The following is a 25,408-nucleotide window of genomic DNA, read 5'->3' on the forward strand; positions in this document are numbered from 1 at the left end:
ATATAGAAGGTGGAGAATTTATTGCAGTGAAGTGAGACGTAAATTTCTTAGCATTTTTAGGGAAGGAAACCACAGTCATGAAGGGGAAAAATTGAAAAACTTAGACCATGGAAAAGGAAAAGAAAAGATAAAAAGGAAAATAAGGAAAACGGAAGCGAATTGGAACGATATGCAACACACACACACACACACACACACACACACACACACACACACACACACACACACACACACACACGCGTAGTGTAGTGGTTAGCACGCTCGACTCACAATCAAGAGGGCCGGGTTCGAGTCCCGGTAAGCGGCGAGGCAAATGGGCGAGCCTCTTAATGTGTGGGGTATGTTCACCAAGCAGTAAATAGGTACGGGAGGGGTTGTGGCCTCGCTTTCCCGGTGTGTGGAGTGTGTTGTGGTTTCAGTCCTAACCGAAGATCGGTCTATGAGCTCTGAGCTCGCTCCGTAATGGGGAAGACTGGCTGGGTGACCAGTAGACGACCGAGGTGAATTACACACACACACACACACACACACACACACACACACACACACACACATTTCATTACTATTACGTTTGTATGTGCGCACGTGTGTGTGTGTGTGTGTGTGTGTGTGTGAGTGTGTGTAACTCTTATATAAGTCTCTCTCTCTCTCTCTCTCTCTCTCTCTCTCTCTCTCTCTCTCTCTCTCTCTCTCTCTCTCTCTCTCTCTCTCTCTCTCTCTCTCTCTCTCTCTCTCTCTCTCTCTCTCTCTCTCTCTCTCTCTCTCTCTGGCAATAACATTTTACAGCAACAACGACAACAACAACAACAACAACAACAACAACAACAACAACTACTACTACTACTACTACTACTACTACTACTACTACTACTACTACTATTACTACTACTAGTACTACCACTACCACTACCACTACCACCATCACCACCACCACCACCACTCTATTGCCGTATATTTTTTTCATTAATTGGGTGTGAATGATCGTCCAATTAACCCTGAAATGACTAACCTTTGTCCAATTTACCCTGAAATGACTAACCTTTGTGAGACTGATTAATTTAATGACCTAATTGTTTGACAGAGATTATTTAAATATTAATTAAGAGTGTATGTGTAATTCACCTCGGTCGTCTGCTGGTCACCCAGCCAGTCTTCCCCATTACGGAGCGAGCTCAGAGCCCATAGACCGATCTTCGGGTAGGACTGAGACCACAACACACACAACACACACCGGGAAAGCGAGGTCACAACCCCTCGAGTTACATCCCGTACCTATTTATTGTTAGGTGAACAGGGGCCACACATTAAGAGGCTTGCCCATTTGTCTCGCCGCCTCCGGGATTCGAACCCGGACCCTCTCGAGTGTGTGTGTGTGTGTGTGTGTGTGTGTAAGTAAGTAAGTAAGTAAGTAATAATTTATTGCCCTTACATTACAAATACATTATTGAACAATATCAAAGCTGACAGTGGCTTAGTCTGTCAAGCCGAAGCTTCCCGACAGACATTATCATATATTTTGAGATTTAAATGTTTACATTGCAGCATCTAGCTAGACTATATAGCTATTATACTTTTATTAAGAATAACAAGCACCAATGATGATGATAATAATAATAAATAATGATAATAATAATAGTAATAATAATAATAATAATAATAATAATAATAATAATAATAGCAATAATAACAAAATAAAAAAATAATAATGATGAAAATAGATAATAACAATAATAACAATAACACCCCTACATTATCACACCACAAGTTAAATATACAAATAAGTTTGTTGTTATACAAATAAAGTATAGGGGAAATCAAATAAACAAGGTTGACATTGTTACATAAATTACTAATCATTTTGACAGTTATACAAATATGTCTTCACAGATTTTTAAAAGGACAAATTACCACTACAGAGAAGATTCTTAATGTGTAAAGGCAGTGAATTCCATATTTGAGGTCTGGAGTACAGTACACTGTATTTGAAGAGAGATGTTCTGAACTGAAGGCAAATGAGATTGACATTATTACCTCGGGTGTTATGTGACGTGCGTACCAGACTGAAAGGCTGAGCTCCACAGGTCTGTGTAAGGTACTTGTAAATACATAAGAGCAAAAAATATTTATGAACATTTGTAAAAGTTAAAAATTTTGTGTGTATATTATGTTTCGTGTTGACTCAAACCTATTCATGTAAAATATGCATCTGAAAGTTTTATTTTGAGCTATTGATATTTTTCTTATGAAGGATGGCCAAGTACACGCCCAGATTGACACATTGTATATTAAGTGTGGGTAGCAGAGTGTGTAGTAAATACTTGTGAGAGACTCGGGTGTGAGACTATTGCGAACTCTGTATAGGATACCACACATCTTTGCTAATTTATTCGTAACGAAAGAAATGTGTTCATTCCAGTTGATGTTCTCATCTATATAAACACCCAAAAACTTTGTAGACTTTACTCTGTCTAATGTATTTTCTTCAATGGTTACAGGGGCTATGTTATGTTGAACTGAACGATTTTAAAAAATTATATAATTTGTTTTAAAATATTCAGACTTAAATTATTGACTTTAGTCCAGTGATTGATTTTTCCTAATTCTGTAATAAGATTTATGTGGAGACTATTAGTGTTATTGTTGTCTATTAACAAACTTGTGTCATCAGCATAAATGGTGTACTTGAATTTAGAGCTTACATTGACAATGTCGTTTATATAGATGAGAAAAAGAATCGGTCCGAGTATTGACCCTTGTGGTACGCCCTTATTGTGTGTGTGTGTGTGTGTGTGTGTGTGTGTGTGTTTTCTTGCATTAATTGACAACAGTGTCTATTCACCCTTTCTCTTTTATTTTTAATGGGGTGTAGTGGAAGTTATTGGTATTTTTAAGAGGTGTTTTTGTGATTCTAGCGACAGTTTAAGAGGTTGTAGTGGAAGTTATTGGTGTTTTCAAGGAATTTTTTTGTGATTCTAGTGAATTTAAGAGGTTATAGTGTAAGTTATTGGTGTTTTCAAGGATTTTTTGTGATTCTAGCGACAGTTTAAGAGGTTGTAGTGTAAATTATTGGCGTTTTTAAGGATGTTTAGAGTTCAGCAGCGCGTAGTGGAAGTTATTGGTGTTTTTGAAGGTGTTTTTGTGATTCTAGTGACAGTTTAAGTGGGTGTAGTGAAAGTTATTGGTGTTTTTGAAGGTGTTTTTATGATTCTAGCAACACACTGGTAAAGAGTCTAAATTCACAGTAAAAAGAAAGAGAAAGCCTAAAAGATCCTGATTATGTATTTTTTTTTCCTCATTTTTGTACAATTAGAAAAAGAAAAAATGTGCTTGTGAGTGAGTCAAGTGTCGCGAGATGTGTCAAAACAACACCTCGTGAATATTTTGGGAAGTGAAAAGAAAGAACCAAAGAAAAAACACGCTCAAATATTTTCTACTGTTTTTCTTAGAGATTCACTCTCTCTTGCCTGCCTTTCATCCTGACAACAACAACAACAATAACTACTACTTCTACTTCTACTTCTACTTCTATTACTATTACTATTACTATTACTACTACTACTACTACTACTACTACTACTACTACTACTACTACTACTACTACTACTACTACTACTACTATACTTCTTCTTTTACTGCTATTTGTTTTTCTACTACTACTACTACTACTACTACTACTACTACTACTACTACTACTACTACTACTACTATCACCACTCTCTCTCTCTCTCTCTCTCTCTCTCTCTCTCTCTCTCTCTCTCTCTCTCTCTCTCTCTCTCTCTCTCTCTCTCTCTCTCTCTCTCTCTCTCTGGGTTTTTCCAACGCTACACCAGCCAAACATCAATTACCGGCCGGTTTTCCAGGTAGCCTCGCCTTACCTGAACAAGATAGGTGAAAGTGCAGGCCTTCATGTACATACCTTAGTATTTGTGTGTGTGTGTGTGTGTTAGGGTGTGTGTGTTTCACTGTTTGATGTGATGTAGTCTCTGACGAGACAGCCAGACGTTACCCTACGGAACGAGCTCAGAGCTCATTATTTCCGATCTTCGGATAGGCCTGAGACCAGGCACACACCACACACCGGGACAACAAGGTCACAACTCCTCGATTTACATCCCGTACCTACTCACTGCTAGGTGAACAGCACCTACACGTCAAAGGAGACACACCCAAATATCTCCACCCGCCCGGGGAATCGAACCCCGGTCCTCTGGCTTGTGAAGCCAGCGCTCTAACCACTGGCGCGCGCGCGTGTGTGTGTGTGTGTGTGTGTGTGTGTGTGTGTGTGTGTGTGTGTGTGTGTGTGTAATGATGGTAATGATGATGAAAATATACACTGAGTTGAGGGAAGGGTTAATAATAGACTGGTAAATTAGAGGACACACACACACACACACACACACACACACACACACACACACACACACACACACACACACACACACACACACACGAGACATCAACAATTAGTGTGCGTATGCATGAGGGCACGTGTGTGTGTGTGTGTGTGTGTGTGTGTTTATATTCAAATCTTAGCCTGTTTTTATTATATCTATTTTTGACTTCCTTATCTTTCTCAATCTGTTTTTTGTTTTTTTTTTCATCTCTAATATTTTTTTTAGGTTTGAATTATATGGATTTGCTTTATTGCCTGGTTGTTTTTCTTTTTTACCAACGTTTGATTTGCTGTCCATTAACTTATTTATTTTATTTTCATTTTATCATTATTGTTATTACTGCGTTTTTATATCTAACTAGACGCCATTATGACCTTCAGTTCTGCGGCGCCATTCAGAATATTTTTTTTTTCTGTTTTAATTATCACCACATCAGTAACAGGCTGAGTTTCGGAGAGAGGAGGATTAAAGTATAGGTCATGGTAGGTTTGGTTGGGATAGATTAGGTTAGGTTAGGTTGGGTAACTTTTCAATAGAGAAGTGTTAGGTTAGGTTAGGTTGGAATTAGTCAAGTTGCGTTAGGTTAAGTTACTTTTCAGTGTAGAAGGGTTAGGTTAAGTTAGGTTAGGATAGGTTAGGGTTAGTGTAGGCTACTCTCTCAATATGAAAGGGTTGTGTTTTTTTTTTTGTGTGTAAAAAAAGAAAAGAAAAAAGTTGGTATTTTGTAGTGTGTGTGTGTGTGTGTGTGTGTGTGTGTGTGTGTGTGTGTGTGTGTGTGTGTGTGTGTGTGTGTGTGTGTGTGTGTGTGTGTGTGTGTGTGTAGGCAGCCAGACAAAGAAGCAGCCGTAAATAATTTTGTATGTCCGTCTGTCTGTCTGTCTGTCTGTGTCTCCTTTATTACGCATGCATGTATGTATGTATGTGTATGAAAAAAACATCAGAAACTAAACTGTGCATATTTTTCGTGTCTGTTTATTCTCATGTCTGTATGTATGTGTGTAGCTTTCCGTATGCGTCTCTTGTTATCTGTATTGTATATGCGGGAACACACACACACACACACACACACACACACACACACACACACACACACACACAAACAAACACAAAGCATAGTACTGTAGCAATATATCAAATGCATCAGTTTTTATGTGACATTGTTAATATATGGCATTGCATTACCCAAGAAATTCCTATTTGCATAACGTCTTGGTCTGAGTGAGGCGCAGACAACCGCTCTTACGATGCCAGAATACTGATTCCCTCCTGTCCTTCCTCGATAAAGAAGTAGGAAGGTATTTAGCCAGAACGGTTCTTCAGTTAATCTCTGACGTGGTGTTTTAATTTGCCTCTACTTCACAGATAAGCTTTACTGAATGTTAATGGTGGTTTTCAAAGGATGTTTTCAAGGTTTTGTTAATGTGATGTGGAAGTTTTTAGGGTTTTTAAAGGGTGTCTTCATGGTTCTAGAAGTTTGAGGTGAAGTTATTGGGGTTTATCTGGGTGTTTTTGTGGTTCTAGAAGTTTGATGTGGAAGTTTCAGGGTTTTCAAAGGGTGTTTTTGTGGTTCTAGAAGTTTGATGTGGAAGTTTCAGGGTTTTCAAAGGGTGTTTTTGTGGTTCTAGAAGTTTGATGTGGAAGTTTCAGGGTTTTCAAAGGGTGTTTTTATGGTTCTAGAAGTTTGATGGGGAAGTTATTGGGATTTATGTGTTTTTATGGTTGTGTTAGTTTGATGTGGAAGTTATAAAGGCATTCAAAGGCTGTTTTTATGGTTCTAGAAGTTTGATGAAGTTTTTAGAGTTTTTAAAGGCTGTTTTCATGGTTCTATTAATTTGATGCGGAAGTTATTAGGGTTTTGAAAGGGTGTCTTCATGGTTCTAGAAGTTTGACGCGACATTTTTTAGGGTTTGTCAGGGTGTTTTCATAGTACTTGTAATCAGGGATGTTTTGAAAGTCATTAGTGTTTCAAAGGGTGTTTTTATGGTTCTAGGAGTGTAATGTGAAGGTTATTGGGGGTTCTATTTGTGTTTTTAAGAGTATTTTCATGGTTATACTAGCTTAAGAGGTCTTGCTTGAAATTAATGGGGTTTTCAAGGATTTTCAGAGGGGATTTTCATGTTTTTCATGGTTCTAGAAGCTTAAAGGATGTTTTCATGGTTCTAGAAGCTTAAAGTGAAGTTATTGTGATTTTCAAGGTGTTTTCATGGTTTTATTAGTTTAAGTTGATGTTACAGGATGTTTTCAAAGGATGTTTTCATGGTTCTAGTATTTAAAGTTAGTTGTTATTGAGTTTATCAGGATATTTCTATGGATCCAGTATTTTGGGAGGTATTGAAGAAGTTATTATGGTTTTCAAGGGTGCTTTTATAATTCTACTACCACCACCACCAATACTACTACCACCACCAATACTACCACCACCAATACTACTACTACCACCACCACTACTGCTTTCAAGTGTGGCTGACCGTTATCTTTGGTCAGTGGAGGAAAACAGTAGAAGTAATCATATGGCAGTGAAGGAGGAAAAAGTGGCCACGATAAAGTTCTGTTTTTATCCTTCCATTGCCCTGCTAGTGTGTGTGTGTGTGTGTGTGTGTGTGTGTGTGTGTGTGTGTGTGTGTGTGTGTGATGTTCTTATTGTTATTTCTAGGTTTTTGTTGTTATTGTTGTCTTGTTTATTTATTTATCTATTTTTTTTTTTGGTTATTGATGTTTTCGTGACCATTAGCATCTTTATCGTTGTTGCTGTTGTTGTGTTGTTGTTGTTGTTGTTGTTGTTGTTGTCATAATCATTCTTTTCAGGGTAATTTTGTTGTTGTTGTTGTTGTTGTTCTTCTTCTTCTTCTTATTATTATTATTATTATTATTATTATTATTTTTATTGTTGTAGTTGTTATTATTATTATTATTATTATTATTATTATTATTATTATTATTATTATTATTATTATTATTATTACTACTACTACTACTACTACTACTACTACTACTACTACTACTACTACTACTACTACTACTACTACCACCACCACCACACTTTTACCACCACTACCACCACCACTGTCACCACTACCACTGTCCCCATCTTTACAGTGAGAGCGAGGCGTCACCATGCATCCCCTGGTCGTGGTGATAGGGGTGGTCTGTGCCCTGGTGGCCCCTAGTACTCAGGTGGTCTTCCCCAGCCCCAACCCCCGGGAGACAGGTAAGCTCGCTCGGAGGGGGGGGGGGATCAGGATTCTCTTACGGTGTTGAGGTTAGTGATTGGCAAAGCTATTTATTTTCTTTCTTTTCCTTTTTTTTCACTTGTCTTTATTATATTTTTGTTTTAAGTGTTTGGCAAAGTGTTTTCATTTGTTTTCTCTTCATTGTTTGTTTTCTTTTAATTCATTCGAGTCTTGTCTTGTTAATTGCCTTCCAAAGTTTTCTTCGTCTAAGTTTTGCCTTGTTCAGTATTTCATAAAGTTATTTTTCATGTAAGTTTTGTGTTGAAGCGTTTGGCAAAATTTCTTCGTTTAAATTTTCTTTATTATTTTTTTCATTTTCATTTTTTCTTGATCTGAGTCTTGTTTCCTGAAATGTCTGGCAGAATTTTGTTCACCTAAGTTATCTCTGGTTCAAAATTTATTACAGTGTGAAGTTTATGCAAAAATCGTTTAAATTTCACCAGAAAGCTTGTTGAAAACGTGTCACCGCTCTCCAAAGTCTGCCAAGGTCTGGTGCACAATTGGTCAGTGGCGTGAAGCGATGCAGACACACACACACACACACACACACACACACACACACACACACACACACACACACACACACACACACACACACACACAAAGTTCATGGGGTCACCTCACCACGTGTTTGTACTGATTCAAGTTTATCAGAGTAGAACAGTGTGAAAGTATTCTTATTTTTCTTTTCCATTCAGCACATTAGGTTATAACATTACAAGAATCACCCCAGAACACGCTAGATTACCTCAAATATCCTTAGAATCACCCCAAAAGGCCTTACGTAGTCCTAAAACTAAGAAGCGTTGCAAAATTCCCTGAAAATTCTGAAATACCTCCAAAAAGCCCTAGAAGCACCGTAAAACACCCTAGAATCACCAGAAAACACCCTAAGATCATCAGAAAGCACCCTAGACTAATCAGAAAACACCCTAGCATCATCAGAAAACACCCTAGGATCACTGAAACACCTTAGAATCCCTGGAAAATATCTTACAGCCACTACAAACACCCTATATCTCTGGTAAACTGGAACTCCCTGCCTGTGTATGTGTTTCCAACTTTCTATGCTTTGATTTCATTCAGTAGGGAGGTTTCAAGACATTAGCCCCTGTCCTTTGGCTCATTCTATCGGCTTTGTAAGGAGACTGGCGACTGAGTGGGCCTTTTTTCTTTATATTTTTGTTACCCATGAGCAGTCCTCGTCTCACAGAAAAGAAATATATCATTCTAGATCTCACAATCATCACAAACCTGTCTAGAGTCTCGAAACACACTAACATCTCGAATATAGAACCCTATTTACCTAGAATTACCCTTGATACACTGAAAATACCCTAACATCACCATAAAACACTCTAAAAAATCACGAAACACTCTAAATTCACCCCGAAACACGCTCAGACTCACAGCAACACACTCTACATAGCTCCAACACACACTGGGGGTCCTGTAACACGTACTAACAAGGAGAACGTTCACAGAGACCTCTTTCTGGATGGACCACGGGAGGCGGGAACTGAATGAGGCGCTGCAGCAGACACAGATCACTAACAAGGCTAAGAACGTCATACTCTTCCTTGGCGATGGTAAGTGGCAGTGAGGTGTGATTGAAGGTCCTTTATTTAGAAACGCTTTGCTCTCTCACCACGATTTCTTTCCAAGGCCACAGAGATGATTAGCAGAGTTTTCAAGTGCTTCTCCTGTTGATAATGTAGGAATCTTGTCACTCTGCCTCTAGAATTCGTAAAAACACCTCAAAAACTCGTGTAAATTTAAGTAAAGCCTTTTGAAATTGTGGAGGTGAAGAACAGAATCTCTCTCTCTCTCTCTCTCTCTCTCTCTCTCTCTCTCTCTCTCTCTCTCTCTCTCTCTCTCTCTCTCTCTCTCTCTCTCTCTCTCTCTCTCTCTCTCTCTCTCTCTCTCTCTCTCTCTCTATGACAATTTTCCAAGGCCACAGAGACAACTAATCTGATTTTTAAGACAGTTTTTCCTTTTGATAAACTAGAAATCTTGTCAATGCATCATCAGAACCAGAAAAAATGCTCTTCAAAACACAAGTATCTTCAACTGGAGCCCTTGGAAAGCAGTGATGGTGAGAAAGTAAAGCGTTTGAGAATACGACGAGCCTTAGTGTAATGGTGAGGGTTTAGGAGAGTGTGGTGAGCGAAGACAAGGCAAGGAAGTGATTAGAATACTGGGGAAAGTTAGTTTGAGGGAAGAATCTGAGGTGAAGGGATAGAATTTTGGGAAAACTGGTATGGATTGCAGACAAAAGTAAAAATGTAAGGACAGAGACAACTGATGGAGGTAAAAATGAAGAGAAAGAGGTTCTAGTGGAAGGTATATTTTGAGGTGAAGGGATGGAATTGTGGGAAAACTGATAATGAAGGGAGACAAAAGTAAAAATGTTAAGGACAGAGACAACTGAAGAAGGAAAAAATGAAGAAAAGAAGAAGGTACTGGAAGATGTAAAGGAGAGACAAATGATAGTGACTCGTGTATGGTGCTCAATATTTACTGTAGTCTAAACAAGGAGACGAAAAAAAAAAAAAAACAAGAAGAAAAGAGAAAGACGCAATGAAAAAAATAAATAAACAAATAAGAGAAGGTGACATGAACGTTTTTTTTCCATTTTAGTCTAATGAAACAGGGAAAGAAGAAGAAAAATAAGAAAAGAAGATGATGGTATTATAAGATGCAAGGGAAAAATACAAATGAAGATGACATGAACGCTAACTCTTCTCTAGTCTAAAGAGAAGAAAAGAAGAAATTGAAGAAGACGGTAAGATTGAAAGATGCAAAAGAGAAACAAATGAGAGTGACAAACGGCGCTGACTTTTCACGCTAGACTAGGAAAACAGCGAAACTAGGAGAAAAAGAAGAAAGTAAGGAAAACGATGAAAAAAAAGAAGAAAATGATGAAAAGAAGAAAAGAACAAGGTGGTATTGAAAGATGGAAAGGAAAAGCAAATAAGAGTAATAAATAGCGATGACTTCTCACTAGTCTAGGAAAATAGTGAAAGGAGAAAAGAAAAGAAGAAAAAGATGAGGAAAAAAATAAGGTGGTATTGAAAGAAGTAGAATAGAAACAAGTGAGAGTGACAAATTCATTTTAGTCTAGCAAAACAACGAAAAAAAAATTGAAAAGAAGATGAAGAAGAAAAGAAGAAGATGAAGAGGGAGAATGATAAGAATGTGGTATTGAAAGATGTAAAGGAAAGAGCAAATGAGAGTAAAAAATGGCGCTAACTCCTCATTTCAGTCTAGGAAAACAGTGAAAGAAGGGAAAAAAAGAAGAAAAGAAGAACAAGATGAAGAAAAATTAAGGTGATATTGAAAGATGTAAAGGAAAAAGCTAATGGCATTGACTCCTCACGCTAGTCTCAGGAAAACACCAAGAAGAAGAAGAAAATAATGAAAAGAAGAAAAAAAAGAAAATAAGGCGGTATTGAAAGATGTAAAGGACAGACAAACGCAAAGTTAACTCATTCGTGGCGCTAACTTCTCTTTCTCTAGTGTAAGAAATAACCAAAGAAGGAGAAAAGAAGAAAAGAAAGGAGAAAATGGTGATGATGTTAGAAGATGGAAAGGACAGACAAATGAAGGTGATAATGACGCTGTTTCCTCACTCTTGTCTGGGAAAGCAACTTAAGAATTAAGAAGAAAACAAGTGAAAATGAATGTTGAATAATAATAACAATAATAATGATAATATGTGTGACGTACTACAGTCTGTCTGCTCTAAAATGGCTCCTGGATTTAGACCCCTTCAGTACCATGACGTGTTTTCATAGTCATTCTGCTTACTATTTGACGATTTCATACAGTTTCAGAAGATCATGTGAGAGATTAAAATAGTGAAAACACTGTTCTTAACCTTCTGACTTTCGTAGACCCTTCGTAATGTTAATAAATTCATCTAATCACACCAAAAATTCATGATCAAAATGCGTCTCAGTAATGAAGGGGTTAAAACATATCGTAGCTTATTGATCACGTAATGGATTTGATCTGAATAATGTTTTTCTGTTGATCAACGCGCTTATTACAAGGACAGCTCACGGTTTGCCTCAAGATGTGACAACCACGCATTCCCTGAGACACCATTCAGAGTAGGCAGACTATAGCAGGTGTGGGTGTTCCTTGCAGGGATGGGCATCACAGCCATGACGGCGGGGCGCATCATGAAGGGCCAGAAGAAGGGACACTCTGGGGAGGAAGAGAGCCTTGTGTGGGACAGATTCTCCAACATGGGTCTGCTCAAGGTGTGTGTGTGTGTGTGTGTGTGTGTGTGTGTGTGTGTGTGTGTGTGTGTGTGTGTGTAGTAGTAGTAGTAGTAGTAGTAGTAGTAGTAGTAGTAGTAGTAGTAGTAGTAGTAGTAGTAGTGGTGGTGGTAGTAGTAGTAGTTGTGATAGTAGTAGTAGTAGTAGCAGTAATAGTAGTAACATCCTAAGTAGTAGCAATAGGAGATAAATAGTAGTAGTAGTAGTAGTAGTAGCAGAAGCAGTAGTAGAAGTAATAGTAGTAGTAGTAGTAGTAGTTGTATTATTATTAGTAGTAGTAGTAGCAATAGAAGTAGTAACAGCTTGGTCATAAGTAGTAGCAATAGCAGAGAAAGTAGCAGTAGTAGTAGTAGTAGTAGTAGTAGTAGTAGTAGTAGTAATAGTAGTAATAGTAGTAGTAGTAGTAGTACCAGCACCAACAGCAGCAACAGCAGCAGCAGCAGTAACAGTATTACCACCAATGACAGTGATAGTAATTGTAGTAGTAGTAGTGGTAGTAGTAGTGATGTTTGTAGTAGTAGTAGTAGTAGTAGTAGTAGTAGTAGTAGTAGTAGTAATAATAGTAGTAGTAGTAGCAGTAGCAGCAGCAGTATCAGCAGTAACAGTGATAGTAGTAGTAGTAGTAGTAGCATTAGCAGTAGTAGTAGTAGTAGTAGTAGTAGTAGTAGTAGCAGCAGCAGTAGCAATAACACTAACCAGTCCGCCACACAAAACTCCCTAACCTTCAAACACAACACCATCAAACAGTCACCACGAACAGGGAAAACCACCACTCTACCACACACCCTTCACTCCTACACCAACCATGAATGTCACCTCTCTCCCTTCCTAACCCACACACTCCTAACCTACACACTCCTAACCTTCCTAACATACAAACCTACATCTAACCTAACGGACATACAGCCTTCCTAATCTAAGCTTTTTAATACAGCGTTCTTAATACAACCTTCCTAACACAGCCTTCTTAATCTAACCTTCCTAATCTAACCTTCCTAATACAACCTTCCTAATATAACCTTCCTAACACAGCTTTCCTAATCTAACCTTCCCAATATAACCTTCCTAACACAACCTTCTTTATACAACCTTCCTAACACAGCTTTCCTAATCTAACCTTCCCAATACAACCTTCCTAACACAGCCTTCCTAACCCAACCTTCCTAACACAGCCTTCCTAATCTAACCTTCCCAATACAACCTTCCCAACACAGCCTTCCTAACACAACGTTTTTAATACAACCTTCCTAACATAACGTTCTTAATACAACCTTCCTAACACAACGTTCCTAACCCAACAGACCTATAATCTGGATCGACAAGTGCCCGACAGCGCCGCCACCGCCACCGCCTTCCTCTCCGGCGTGAAAGGGAATTACATGACGGTGGGCGTGAATGGAAACGTGAAGAGCCGTGACTGTGCCGCCTCGCTGAAGGAGGAGAACCAAGTGTCAACCATTCTCAAGTGGGCACAGGACGCTGGCAAGGAAACCGGTGGGTGGTGGTGGTGGTGGTGGTGGTGGTGGTGGTTTGTTTATTATTTTGGTGGTAGTTGTAGTAGTGGTAGTAGTAGTAGTAGTAGTAGTAGTAGTAGTAGTAGTAGTAAAACCATGATATTCTTTTTTGCTATTTGATAAATCAGAGAGAGAGAGAGAGAGAGAGAGAAAACACAAACACACACACAAACACACACACAAATACTTAACACCTAAACTAACCCATAACCAAACTTACCCACCTTAAACACACACACACACACACACACACACACACACCTAACACCGTCTCTCTTCGCAGGTGTGATAACGACTGCGCAGGTGACCCACGCTACGCCCGCCGCCCTGTACGCACACTCCCCCTACAGGTACTGGCAATGCGACACCAGTATAATGACGGAGGGACCTGACGCGATAGCCTGCAAGGATATCGCCCGCCAGTTAGTGGAGGACGAGCCGGGGAGAAGCATGAAGGTAGGAAGAGCTGATGAAATGGAGATAGAGATAAGAAAGAGAAGAGATTGGGAGATGAGAAGATGAAGTGCAGAGAAAGCTTGTGGGGAGGAAGATGAGGTGAAAATTGGGAGATAAGGAAGGGGAGAGATTGGGAGATGAGGAGATGAAGTTACGAAGAGGGGATAGAGAGATAGGGAGAGAAGAAGAAAAAGATAAAATGAAAGTAGGGAGATGAGGAGGAGATGGAGTGTTGAGTGAGAAGAGGAAAAGGAGGTGAAGAAAGGGAGATAAGGAGGAGAGGAAGCTTGGGAGGAGGAAGAGGTGAATGTAGGGAGATGAGGAGGAGGAGATAAAGTGGAGAGTGGGAGAGGGAAAAGGAGATGAAGGGTGAGAGATAAGAAAGGGAGAGGTAAGGTCAAGGAGATGAGGTGATACAGAGAAAGGTTGGAAGATAAGGAAGAAATGAAGATAAGGTTTTAAGATAAAGAAAGGGAAAGGAAGGTAGAGAAAAAGAGGAAAAGTGGAGAGAGATAAGGAGATAAAAGAGATGAAGATTGGGAGATAAGGAAAAGATGAGGGAATGAGAAGGAAGAGATCAAGGGAGGAAGATATGAAGGAGAGGAGGAGGAGGAGGAGGAGGAGGAGGAAAGGAAGGTAAGGAGGAAAGGGTGATGAAGGAAGATAGGAAGGGCCTCTCTCTCTCTCTCTCTCTCTCTCTCTCTCTCTCTCTCTCTCTCTCTCTCTCTCTCTCTCTCTCTCTCTCTCTCTCTCTCTCTCTCTCTCTCTCTCTCTCTGGTCACACTTTCACTGCTAAATTACAAAAAATGTTTAGTGTGTGTGTGTGTGTGTGTGTGTGTGTGTGTGTGTGTGTGTGTGTGTGTGTGTGTGTGTGTGTGTTTGACCTTGGTGGTTTTGTTATTGTAATGGGAAAATAATCCCGGAAGGAGAGAGAGAGAGAGAGAGAGAGCACAGCGTCACTCACCTGCTTAATAGTTTCCGGAAATTTACCTTGCCTGGTTTACTGATGGGAAAAAAGTATTATTATTATTATTATTATTATTATTATTATTATTATTATTATTATTATTATTATTATTATTATTATTATTATTATTATTATTTATTTGTTTGTTTTTGTTTCTGTTTATATATTTTTTTGTCTTGTTTGTGCGTATATAAATGTGTGGTGGTGGTGGTGGTGGTGGTGGCGCTATTTTTGTTGTTCTATGTTTGGTTAAATTAGTTAAGTTGTGGAGTAGAAGTAGTAGTAGTAGTAGTAGTGGTAATAGTAGTAGTAGTAGTAGTAGTAGTAGTAGTAGTAGTAGTAGTAGTAGTAGTATTTGTCATTATAACAGGAACTAACGTAACTTTCAAGGTTGTATTAAGCTTCCGGGGTGTGTGTGTGTGTGTGTGTGTGTGTGTGTGTGTGTGTGTGTGTGTGTGTGTGTGTGTGTGCGCTCTCGACCTTTAGTGCGCGTTGGTGTGCTGTCTTGTGTAACATCGACCTGACGTACTACATTTTTCACTGCGCTTCGTCATGAAGAAAAAAAAAAAAAAAAAAAAAAACTATTTACCATTTTTTGCAACTTATATATTTCTTTATTTATTCATTTTCTTCATCTTTACTTATTGTGTCTACTTATTCTTCTTTTTCTTTTTACATTTGCATTTTTCTCCATTTCTAATCGTTTGTTTATTTATTTATTTTTTTTTTATCTCTTATTTCCAGAGAATGAGTGAAAGGATAGGAAAGGCACCGTTTTCTTTCGTAAGGTCAAAGAAAATGGACGAACTTGTGTAACTTTTATATTCTGTATGTTGTTCTTTTTTTTCATATTTTTTTTCTTTTTCCTTCCTTCTTTTTCTTCTTCTTTCTTCATCTTGTTTTTCTTCTTTTCTTTCTTCTTCTTCTTCTTCTACTTTGTTGTTGTTGTTCTTCTTCTTCTTTTTCTTTTTCTTCTTCTTCCTCTTCTACTCTTCATCTATTTTCCTTCTTGTTCTTCTTGCTCTTCATATTCTTATTCGTTGTTGTTCTTCTTCTTCTTTTCTTCTTCTTCCTCTTCTACTCTTATTTTCGCTCTTCTATTTTCCTTCTTGTTCTTCTTGCTCTTCACATTCTTATTCTTATTTTCCTCCGTCTCCTCCTCCTCCTCCTTTTCTAACCCAACCAACCTTCCCAACACACACACACACACAGACGACCGAGGTGAACCACATACCACCAATCTCCCACGCCCATTTCCAGGTGGTGTTAGGCGGCGGGCGGCAGGAGATGGGCGCGGGAATAGAGGCAGACGTGAAGAAGAAGTGCGAGAGGAGTGATGGCAGGAACTTGGTGACGGAGTGGCAACAGGACAAGGCTTCACAGGGCAAGACGTCTGCCTACCTCACTACCACAGATGACTTAAGGAACTTGAATGCTGAGAACACTGACTACATTATGGGTGAGGCCTGTCTGGCGGTGGTGGTGGTGGTGGTGGTGGGGAGATAAGGATGGGGAGAGTCAGATTGGGAAAGGAGAAGAGGTAAGGAGGTGAAGTGGAGGGAGGAAAAGGAGGAGGTTGGGAGACGAGGAAGAGATGGAGGGTGAGAAGAGGAAAAGGAGAACGTTTGGAGATGAGGAAAGTGAGAGGGAGATGAAGTGGAGGATGGGAGGAGTAAAAGGAGGAGGTTGGGAGATGAGGAAAGGATGGAGTAGGAGGAGGAAAAAGGAGGTGAAGGTTGGGAGATAAGAAAGAGGGAGATGAGGAAGAGAGGAGGAAGGGGAAAAGGATGAGGTAGGAAGATGAAGTGGAGAGGGTGAGAGGGGGAAAAGGAGGAGGTTGGGAGATAAGAAAGAGAAGAGGTAGGGAGATGAGGAAGAGATGGAGTGGGAGGAGGAAAATGGGAGAAGTAAGGAGATGATCTGGGAGGAGGAAAAGGAGAAGGTTGGGAGATGAGAAGGGTAAGGGAGATGAGGAAGAGACGGAGAGTGGGAGGAGGAAAAGGAGAAGATTGAGAGATAAGGAAAGGGGAGAGAAGTAGGGAGATGAGGAACAGATGGAGGATGATAGTAGGAAAAGGAGAACGTTGGGAGATAAAGGGGAGAGAGATAGGGAGATGAGGAAGAAATGATGTGAGAGGAGGAAAGGAAGGTGAATGCTGGGAGATAAGGAAGGTGAGAGGGAGATGAAGTGGAGGATGGGAGGAGGAAAAGGAGGAGGTTGGGAGATGAGAAACAGTAGAGGTGGGGAGATGAGGAAGAGAGATTGGGAGATGAGAAACAGTAGAGGTAGGGAGATGAGGAAGAGATATTGTGGGAGGAGAAAAAGGAGAAAGTTGGGAGATAAAGGGGAGAGGTAGAGAGATAAATTGGAGAAAAAGAGAAGGAAAAGGAGAATGTTGGGAGACGAGAAAGGGAGAGGTAGGGAGATGAGGAACAGATGGAGAGTGGGAGGAGGAAAAGGAGGTGAAAGTTGGGAGATAAAGAATTGGAGAGAGAGAAAGAGAGAGAGAGAGATAGGGAGATGAGGAGGTATAGAGATGGTGGTGTTTATGTAAGCTATTTCTATTTTCTTTACTCTCTCAACATCTTGTCTTTCATTAACAGGCTGCAGTGGAAGTTATAGGAAGTTATTGTGGTTCTTCAGTTCTCCCCCTTCAGTACTGGGACTCACTATTACCACGAGTTTTGGGCGCGATTAGACGATTTTGTTTACATTAGCAAGGGTCTATAGAGGTAGGAAGATTAATAGCCAGTCTTCACTATTCTAATTTCCACATAAGTTTCTGAAGCTGTCTAAAATCACCAGATAGTAAGCAGAATGAATATAAAGACACGTCGTGGTACTGAAGAGGGTAAACAAGGTGTAGTGGAAGTTATTGTGGCTTGCAAGGATGTTTTTGTGATTCCAGTGGTAGTTTGGAAGGATTAATGAGAGTCTTTGAGGGTGTTTTCAATTTTATTTTGCTTTAACATGGTGTAATGGAAGTTATTGTGGTTTTCAGCAGTGTTTTTTGTGATTCCAGCTGTATTCTGAAAGGTTAATGCTGGTCTTCAAGTTTGCTCTCAGTGTGTCTATAGTTTAATAGACTGTAGTGTAAGTTGTTGTGGTTTTCAAGGGTGTTTATTTAAGCTATTTGTTTATCATCTAGTTTTCGATATTTTTTTTGCCAGCGTCTTGTTTCTTTCACTGGCAGGCTGTATTGGAAGTTATTGTGGGTTTCAAGGGTGTTTTTGTGATTCCAATGGTAGCTCAAAAGGGTTAATTCCGGTTTTTATGGTTGTTTTCAGTGGCTCTTTAGTTTGACAGGGTGTAGTGGTAGTTATTGTGGTTTTGAAGAGTGTTTTCAATGGTTCTTTAGTTTGACAGGGTGTAGTGGAAGTTATTGTGGTTTTGAAGAGTGTTTTCAATGGTTCTTAAGTTTGACAGGGTGTAGTGGAAGTTATTGTGGTTTTCAAGGTGTTTGTTCGTGATTCCAGTTGTAGTTTGAAAGGGTTCCTCGTATGCTCCATCCTTCTTCTTCCTTCATCCTTCATCCTCTTTCCTATCCTTTTCCTCCTTCGTGTCCTCTCCCTCCTGTTCTTTATAATCATCCCCTTCCTTCAATCCATTCCTATCCTATCTTATCCTTCCCTTTCCTTCCTCTCTCCCATCTCTCCTATCTTCTAAACCCTCCTCTTCTCTCCCCATCATTGTCTCCTATACTACTACGCTCTCTTCATCCTTCTCTCTTCTCTCCTATTCTAATCCTCCCTTCTCTTCCCCTATCTCTTTTTATCTCCTATCTTTTTTTTTACCTCTCTTCTTCCCCCATCTCCCTTCCCTCTTATCATCTTTATCTCATTTCTCCCTTCTCAATTTTTCCTCTTACTCTTTCTTATCTTCTATATTTTATCATTCTTTAAACCATTTCTCTCTCTCTCTCTCTCTCTCTCTCTCTCTCTCTCTCTCTCTCTCTCTCTCTCTCTCTCTCTCTCTCTCTCTCTCTCTCTCTCTCTCTCTCTCTCTCTCTCTCTCTCTCTCTCTCTCTCTCTCTCTCTCTCTCTCTCTCTCTCTCTCTCTCTCTCTCTCTCTCCTCTACCTTCTCTCCTCCTTCCTATCAATCTCTCTCGCTCCCTTCCCTTCCTTCTCCCTCTTCCCTCCTATTTTAACCCTCCCTTACCCCTCTCTCAGGCCTGTTCGGTGACCTGCATGTGCCATATGAGGTGGACCGAGACACAAGCGGGGCGGGAACACCTCACATCAAGGAAATGGTGAAGGTAGCGCTGCGGAGACTGAAGAGAAGTGACAACGGGTTCTTCTTGATGGTGAGATAGGGAGGGAGTAGAGAGTGGTGAAGTAGAATAAGGGAGAAACATAACAAGAACAATGAAAATATAGAGAGGGAAATGATAATGGTTGTTGGAGAGAGAGAGAGAGAGAGAGAGAGAGAGAGAGAGAGAGAAAAAACACATCCACATACACAGACAGACACCCAACACAAAGACCAGCCCTCCAACACACGGCTCTTTCGTACCCCGGCAGGTGGAGGGCGGCAGGATTGACCACGGCATGCACCACGGGAAGCCACGAAGAGCGCTGGAGGAGCTGGTGGCCATGGAGGAGGCGGTGCGCGAGACCCTGGAGGAGGTAGACCTGAGGGAGACGCTGATAGTGGTGACGGCTGACCACTCCCACGTGATGACCATGAACGGCTACCCGGATAGAGGAAACGACATATTTGGTGAGGAGCAGGAGGAGGAGGAGGAGGAGGAAAAAAGACACAGAGAAAGGGAGAGGGATAGGAAGAAGAGGAGGAGGAGAAGAAAGGGAGACGAATAGGGAAAGGGTTAGGGAAAGAAGGAGGAGGAGGAGGAAGAAAACAGGGAAAGAGAAAGGGATAGGTAGAGGAAGAGGAGAAAAAGAAAGAAAGAAAAAGAAAGAGACAAAGAGAGAGGAAGAGAAGGAGGTGAGAGAAAAAGGAGAAAGACAGGGAAGGAGAGAGAGAGAGAGAGAGAGAGAGAGAGAGAGAGAGAGAGAGAGAGAGAGAGAGAGAGAGAGAGAGAGAGAGAGAGAGAGAGAGAGAGAGGGGGGGGAGGGTGAGAAAAATTCAATACAGTTACTTTTATAAATTCCTCTTTTTTTTTCTTTCTTTTTTTCCGGTAAGGCCTATGGCGCCTGTAGGCTCACTTGAAGAGTGTATGAGAAGCGCTGTTCAACTTCCGCCCATTAGTGGCGCAGGCAATTTTATTTATACAGTAGTAGTAGCCTACCCATATTAGGGCCCATATCACCACCCAAGCTCATTTTGAGTGTAACCACCTTGAACCTGGGTATCATGGTGACATGTAGCTAACTTTAAACTACTCTACCAATGACAAAGTGTTTTAAGGCTGTACGTGGTGGGATTTGAGTCTACGCGTGGAAGTCTGCCCGATTCCACTCTCACCACCTTATCCACCGCGCCACGGTCGCCTACTGGTCACCCAGCCAGTCTTCCCCATTACGGAGCGAGCTCAGAGCTCATAGACCGATCTTTGGGTAGGACTGAGACCACATCAACACACAACACACACCGGGAAAGCGAGGCCACAACCCCTCGAGTTACATCCCGTACCTATTTACTGCTAGGTGAACACACCCCACACATTAAGAGGCTTGCCCAGTGTGTGTGTTTGTGTGTGTGTGTGTGTGTGTGTGTGTGTGTGTGTGTGTGTGTGTGTGTGTGTGTGCTGGATCAGGTGTGTCAATTGCAGGTGTGACGCTTAATGAGAACGATGTGTCTGACCACCTGCCCTACACCACACTGATGTTCACTACAGGGGAAGGCTTCAATTACACCTGGAATGGGTCTGAGGTGAGCCTTTCGTTACTCTCACCTGTCCTCTTCACCTATTTTCACCTTTCCTTATCTGTTTCCACTTTTTTTTACTTATTTTCACTGTTCTTCACCTCTTTTAATTGTTTTCATCTGTTTCCACCTTTTTTCAACTATATTAATTTTTCCTCATCTATTTTCACTAATTTTCATTTTTCTTATTTTCACCTACGTATTTTCACTTTATTCATTTGTTTTCACCTATTTTCACTTTTCTTCACTTATTTTCGCTTTTCTTCACCTATTTTCACTTATTTCCTCTTTTCTTCACCTATTCTCACTTATTTTCACTTTTCTTCACCTATTTTCTCTTATTTTCACTTTTCTTCACCTATTTTCACTTTTCTTCACCTATTTTCACTTTTTTCACTTTTCTTCATCTTTGCCTTTTTTTCATTTGCCCTTGCCTGTTTTCATCTCTTCTTGCCTTTTTTGTTATTTGTTCTTTTTACCTTTTTTTTTGTTCTCTTCACCTGTTTTCACCTATTTACTTGTTCTCATCTGTCCTTCTCACGTATTTCCATCTGTTCTTTGCCTGTTCTTACCTGTTTTCTATTGTTCTTACCTATTTTTATTTCTTTTCACCTTTTTTTCTGTTCTCTTCATCTCTTGTCCTCTCTTTATGTGTTCTCTTTTGTCCTTTTTTCCACCTGTTCTTTATCTCTTCTTACCTGTTCTTAGTCTTTTTTTCCATTTGTTCTTCCTGTTTTCTATCTTTCTTAACTTAATTTTACTTGTTCTCTTCACCTGCCTTACCTGTTCTCTCCTGCTCTCATCTATTCTGTTTTCATTTGTTCTCTTCAATTGTTCTTACCTCTACTCACCTGTTTACCTGTTTTTTTCACCTGTCCTTGCTTGTTTCCGCTTGTTCTCTTTACCTGTCCCCACCTGTCCTCATCTATTCTTCTTATCTGTTCGCCTTATTTTCCTCATCTCCATTCTTTGTTTTTCTTACATATGATTTTTTTTTTCCCTTTTCTTTATTTTACTTTCATTACCTTATCTTACCATACCTTACCTTAATTTACCTTACCTTACCGTACCCAACCTAACCCAACCCAACCTAACCCAGACCAACGCAACCCAATTAAACCTAACCTAACCTAACCCAACCCAACCTAACCTAACCTAAGCTAACCCAACCCAGACCAACGCAACCCAATTAAACCTAACCTAACCTAACCTAACCTGAGCTCCTCTAATTAACACGTACAGGTAATCCGGCCTAACCTGACGGGCGTGGACACAACTCACAAAGACTTCGTGCCCCTCGCTGCCGTGCCCACCTATCCTGGCTCCGAGACTCACGGCGGGGAGGACGTGGCTGTGTTCGCTAATGGTGAGGTCACACACACACACACACACACACACACACACACACACACACACACACACACACACACACACCTGTAAATAACACCTGCTTTTTTTACACCTTAGTCAAATAATGTCTATTCTTGTCACACCTTACCTCTCTTTCCAATACCTTCCTACACCTGCCCACACCTGCCCACTTACTCCTTTCCCACACTTTCTACACCTTCACAATTACATATGTCACTTTCCTGCACACACTTTACACGTGCCTTTCCCACACCTTCCCAAATAACACCTGTCACTTTTCACACTTTTCCACACCTTCACAATCCAACTAACTTTTCTACATGCTGTCACTTCCCAATTCATCTATCCTTTTTACACCTTCACAATTACATATGTCACTTTCCACATCTTCCTTTACCTTCTCACACCTTCACACACCTCCCTTCCTGTTTACACGTGCCTAATTAACACCTGTCCTTTCCACTCCTTCCCAACTAACACCTGTCACTTCTCACACCTTTCTACATCTATACAATTTAATGCCTGTAACTTTCCACACCTGCACACTCCTTTCCTACACCTCCTTACTTATTTACACGTGCCTAATTAAACCCTGTCCTTTCCACACCTTCCCAAATAACACCTGTCACTTTTTACATCTTTCTACACCTGCACAATTGCATACCTGTCAATTTCCACACTTTCTACACCTACACACACCTTTCCTACACCTCCTTGCCTGTTTACATGTGCCTAATTAACATCTGTCCTTTCCACACCTCCCCAAATAACACCTGTCACTGTTCACACCTTTTTGCACCTTCACAATCAATACGTGCCACTTTTCACACTTCTCTGCACCTGGACATACCTTTCTACACCTGCCTACACTTTTCTACACCTGCTCAAGTGACACCTGTCTTTCCCACACCTTCCCAAATAACACCTGTCACTTTTCACACCTTTTTACACCTTCACAATTACATACCTGTCAATTTCCACACCTTTCTACACCTACACACATCTTTCCTACACCTCCTTGCCTGATTACACGTGCCTAATTAACACCTGCCACTTCCTCAGGTCCCATGGCACACCTGTTTCATCGCGTCCACGAGCAGTCTTACGTAGCGCATGTGATGGGATACGCTGCCTGCATCGGCCCCTATACAGACTGCGACCGCCCCCTCAATGACCACAGGACCCGTTACAAGCACATCGGCCATCACAACGACCACGACCACGACGATGATGACGATGATGAAAGGAAGGGAAAAGGCGGGAAAGTTTATGGCAAAGGGAGTTCCCGATATAATGGTGCTCCAGCGGTAAAAAGTGCTGGTTTTGTGGTGCTGTGGTGTCTTGTGGTGCTGATGAAGATGTGGTGAGGTTGGGTTGTGTGGTAGTTTTTTTTTTATGTGTGTGCTTGTGTGCGTGTATGCGAGTAGTTTTGTTAGTGTAGTATATGTAACTTGAAGCAATAATATTAAAAAGAGAAAGATATATATATACATGCAGTAGATATGCATAGTTCTATTTCACACATATGTATACAGTGTTTCATGTGTGTGTGTGTGTGTGTGTGTGTGTGTGCGTCTACTTTTACGAGGCTAGAATGAGTGTACTTTATCTTATAGGAAGGAGGTTACACATTTATACATAGTTCTATACACGCTGCGTCCTTTGTCATCTATACATACATGTGTGAATTACCGTGAAGGCTGTTATGTATGTTTTCATCACGGAATACTCACACGGGTCCACAGAATATTAGTTTTTGCTTGTATGAAAAAATTGTCGTGTGTGTGTTTTTTTTTTTTTTTTTTTTTTTTTTTTGTATTGTGTTTCCATGTGAAGGGTTTGGTGTTAGGGTAAGATGGTGAGAATCCCAAAACTTGTCGTCACCAAACCCAACAGAGATGCGTCAGAAGTACCTACATTGTTAGTTTAGTGTGTTGGAGAGGACGTTACGTGTGTTTTATTTGTAAGTTAGGACGTGCAGAACAACAGGGAACATTATCAACCAACACCACCACCACCACTACCTGTAACAACGATAACAAGAACAATAACACCAACAATAACAAGAATACTACCACCACCACCACCTTTACCAGTAACAACGATAACAAGAACAATAACACCAACAATAATAAAAATACCACCACCACCACCACTACAATTATTACCACACCACCACCACCACCACTACAATTATTACCACCACCACCACCACCACTACCATTATTACCACCACCACTACCACCAACACTATCGACAACAACGAGAACAGTAACACCAGTAATAGCAAGAGTACCACCACCACCACCAACAACAACAACAACAACAACAACAACAACAACATCAACAACACACATTCATAATATTTTCACTGCAATTTTCACTTACAACTTTTCAGACGCGTTTTTCTAATCATTTTATTTTTCTTTTTACGAGTAGTTTCAGTTTGTTGTTTTTTTTTTTTTTTTTTTTTTTTTTTTTTATTCACCTGAAGCAGTTTTTATTTCCTTTCTATTTCCATCAAAAATTAATTCATCTTTTTTTTTCTGTTACCCAAAATCATTCTCTTTATTTTTGTTTTCACCTACACTTTTTTTTTTTTTTTTTTTTTTTTTTTTTTTTTTTTTTGCCCTATGACCATACAAGCCATTATTATTTTCTTGTATTCATCCAAAGTAGCTAATCTCAATTCTTTCTCTCTCTCTCTCTGATACCAAAACCAATATGTCTTTGTTTTGATCTTAACCAATCTTTTTTCTTCTTTTTTTCACTTTTCTATGTCCATTCGCACCATAGATATAATTTTCCTGTATTCACCCAAACCAGTCTTAATTTTTTTTCCTTTTCTTACTTACTCTTTTCTGTTACCCAAACTAATTAATTTTTCATAAGTTTGCGTGTTAACCAATCTTTTCTTTTTCTTTTCTTTTATGTTCATACCATATATTTCTTTCCCTGCATTCACCCAAACTAGTCTCAATATTTACTCTTTCTTACCCAAACCCAAATTCTTCCTCTGCTACTCAATTATCTTCCAATCCCCGCAACAACCACAGCTACAAACGTTACATTGGAGGGACTGTGTGTGTGAAGCATTGATGTTTGGAGAGTGTGTGTGAAGCATTGATGTTTGGAGAGTGTTTGAGTGAAGCATTGATGTTTGGAGAGTGTGTGTGTGAAGCATTGATGTTTGGAGAGAGTGTTTGAGTGAAGCATTGATGTTTGGAGAGTGTGTGAGTGAAGCATTGATGTTTGGAGACTGTGTGAGTGAAGCATTGATGTTTGGAGAGTGTTTGAGTGAAGCATTGATGTTTGGAGAGTGTTTGAGTGAAGCATTGATGTTTGGAGAGTGTTTGAGTGAA

General features: G+C 40.1%; 1 protein-coding gene across 1 annotated transcript in view; it reads left to right on the top strand.

The window, feature by feature from the left end:
• Nucleotides 1-24,485, top strand: part of LOC123520809 (alkaline phosphatase-like) — a 67,750-nt gene extending 43,265 nt beyond the window's left edge. Inside the window, exons 2-12 of the mRNA XM_045283434.1 lie at nucleotides 7,491-7,602; nucleotides 9,109-9,213; nucleotides 11,777-11,892; nucleotides 13,212-13,404; nucleotides 13,708-13,880; nucleotides 16,108-16,306; nucleotides 19,019-19,152; nucleotides 19,370-19,568; nucleotides 20,581-20,681; nucleotides 21,918-22,041; nucleotides 23,109-24,485. Of these exons, the coding sequence (XP_045139369.1) occupies nucleotides 7,509-7,602; nucleotides 9,109-9,213; nucleotides 11,777-11,892; nucleotides 13,212-13,404; nucleotides 13,708-13,880; nucleotides 16,108-16,306; nucleotides 19,019-19,152; nucleotides 19,370-19,568; nucleotides 20,581-20,681; nucleotides 21,918-22,041; nucleotides 23,109-23,413 (1,743 nt within the window). The 5' untranslated portion in view covers nucleotides 7,491-7,508 and the 3' untranslated portion in view covers nucleotides 23,414-24,485. The remainder of the gene's footprint in view (nucleotides 1-7,490; nucleotides 7,603-9,108; nucleotides 9,214-11,776; nucleotides 11,893-13,211; nucleotides 13,405-13,707; nucleotides 13,881-16,107; nucleotides 16,307-19,018; nucleotides 19,153-19,369; nucleotides 19,569-20,580; nucleotides 20,682-21,917; nucleotides 22,042-23,108) is intronic.
• Nucleotides 24,486-25,408: the final 923 nt, after the last annotated feature.

This window comes from Portunus trituberculatus, chromosome 7, assembly GCF_017591435.1.
Source record: "Portunus trituberculatus isolate SZX2019 chromosome 7, ASM1759143v1, whole genome shotgun sequence".
Taxonomy (NCBI): domain Eukaryota; kingdom Metazoa; phylum Arthropoda; class Malacostraca; order Decapoda; family Portunidae; genus Portunus; species Portunus trituberculatus.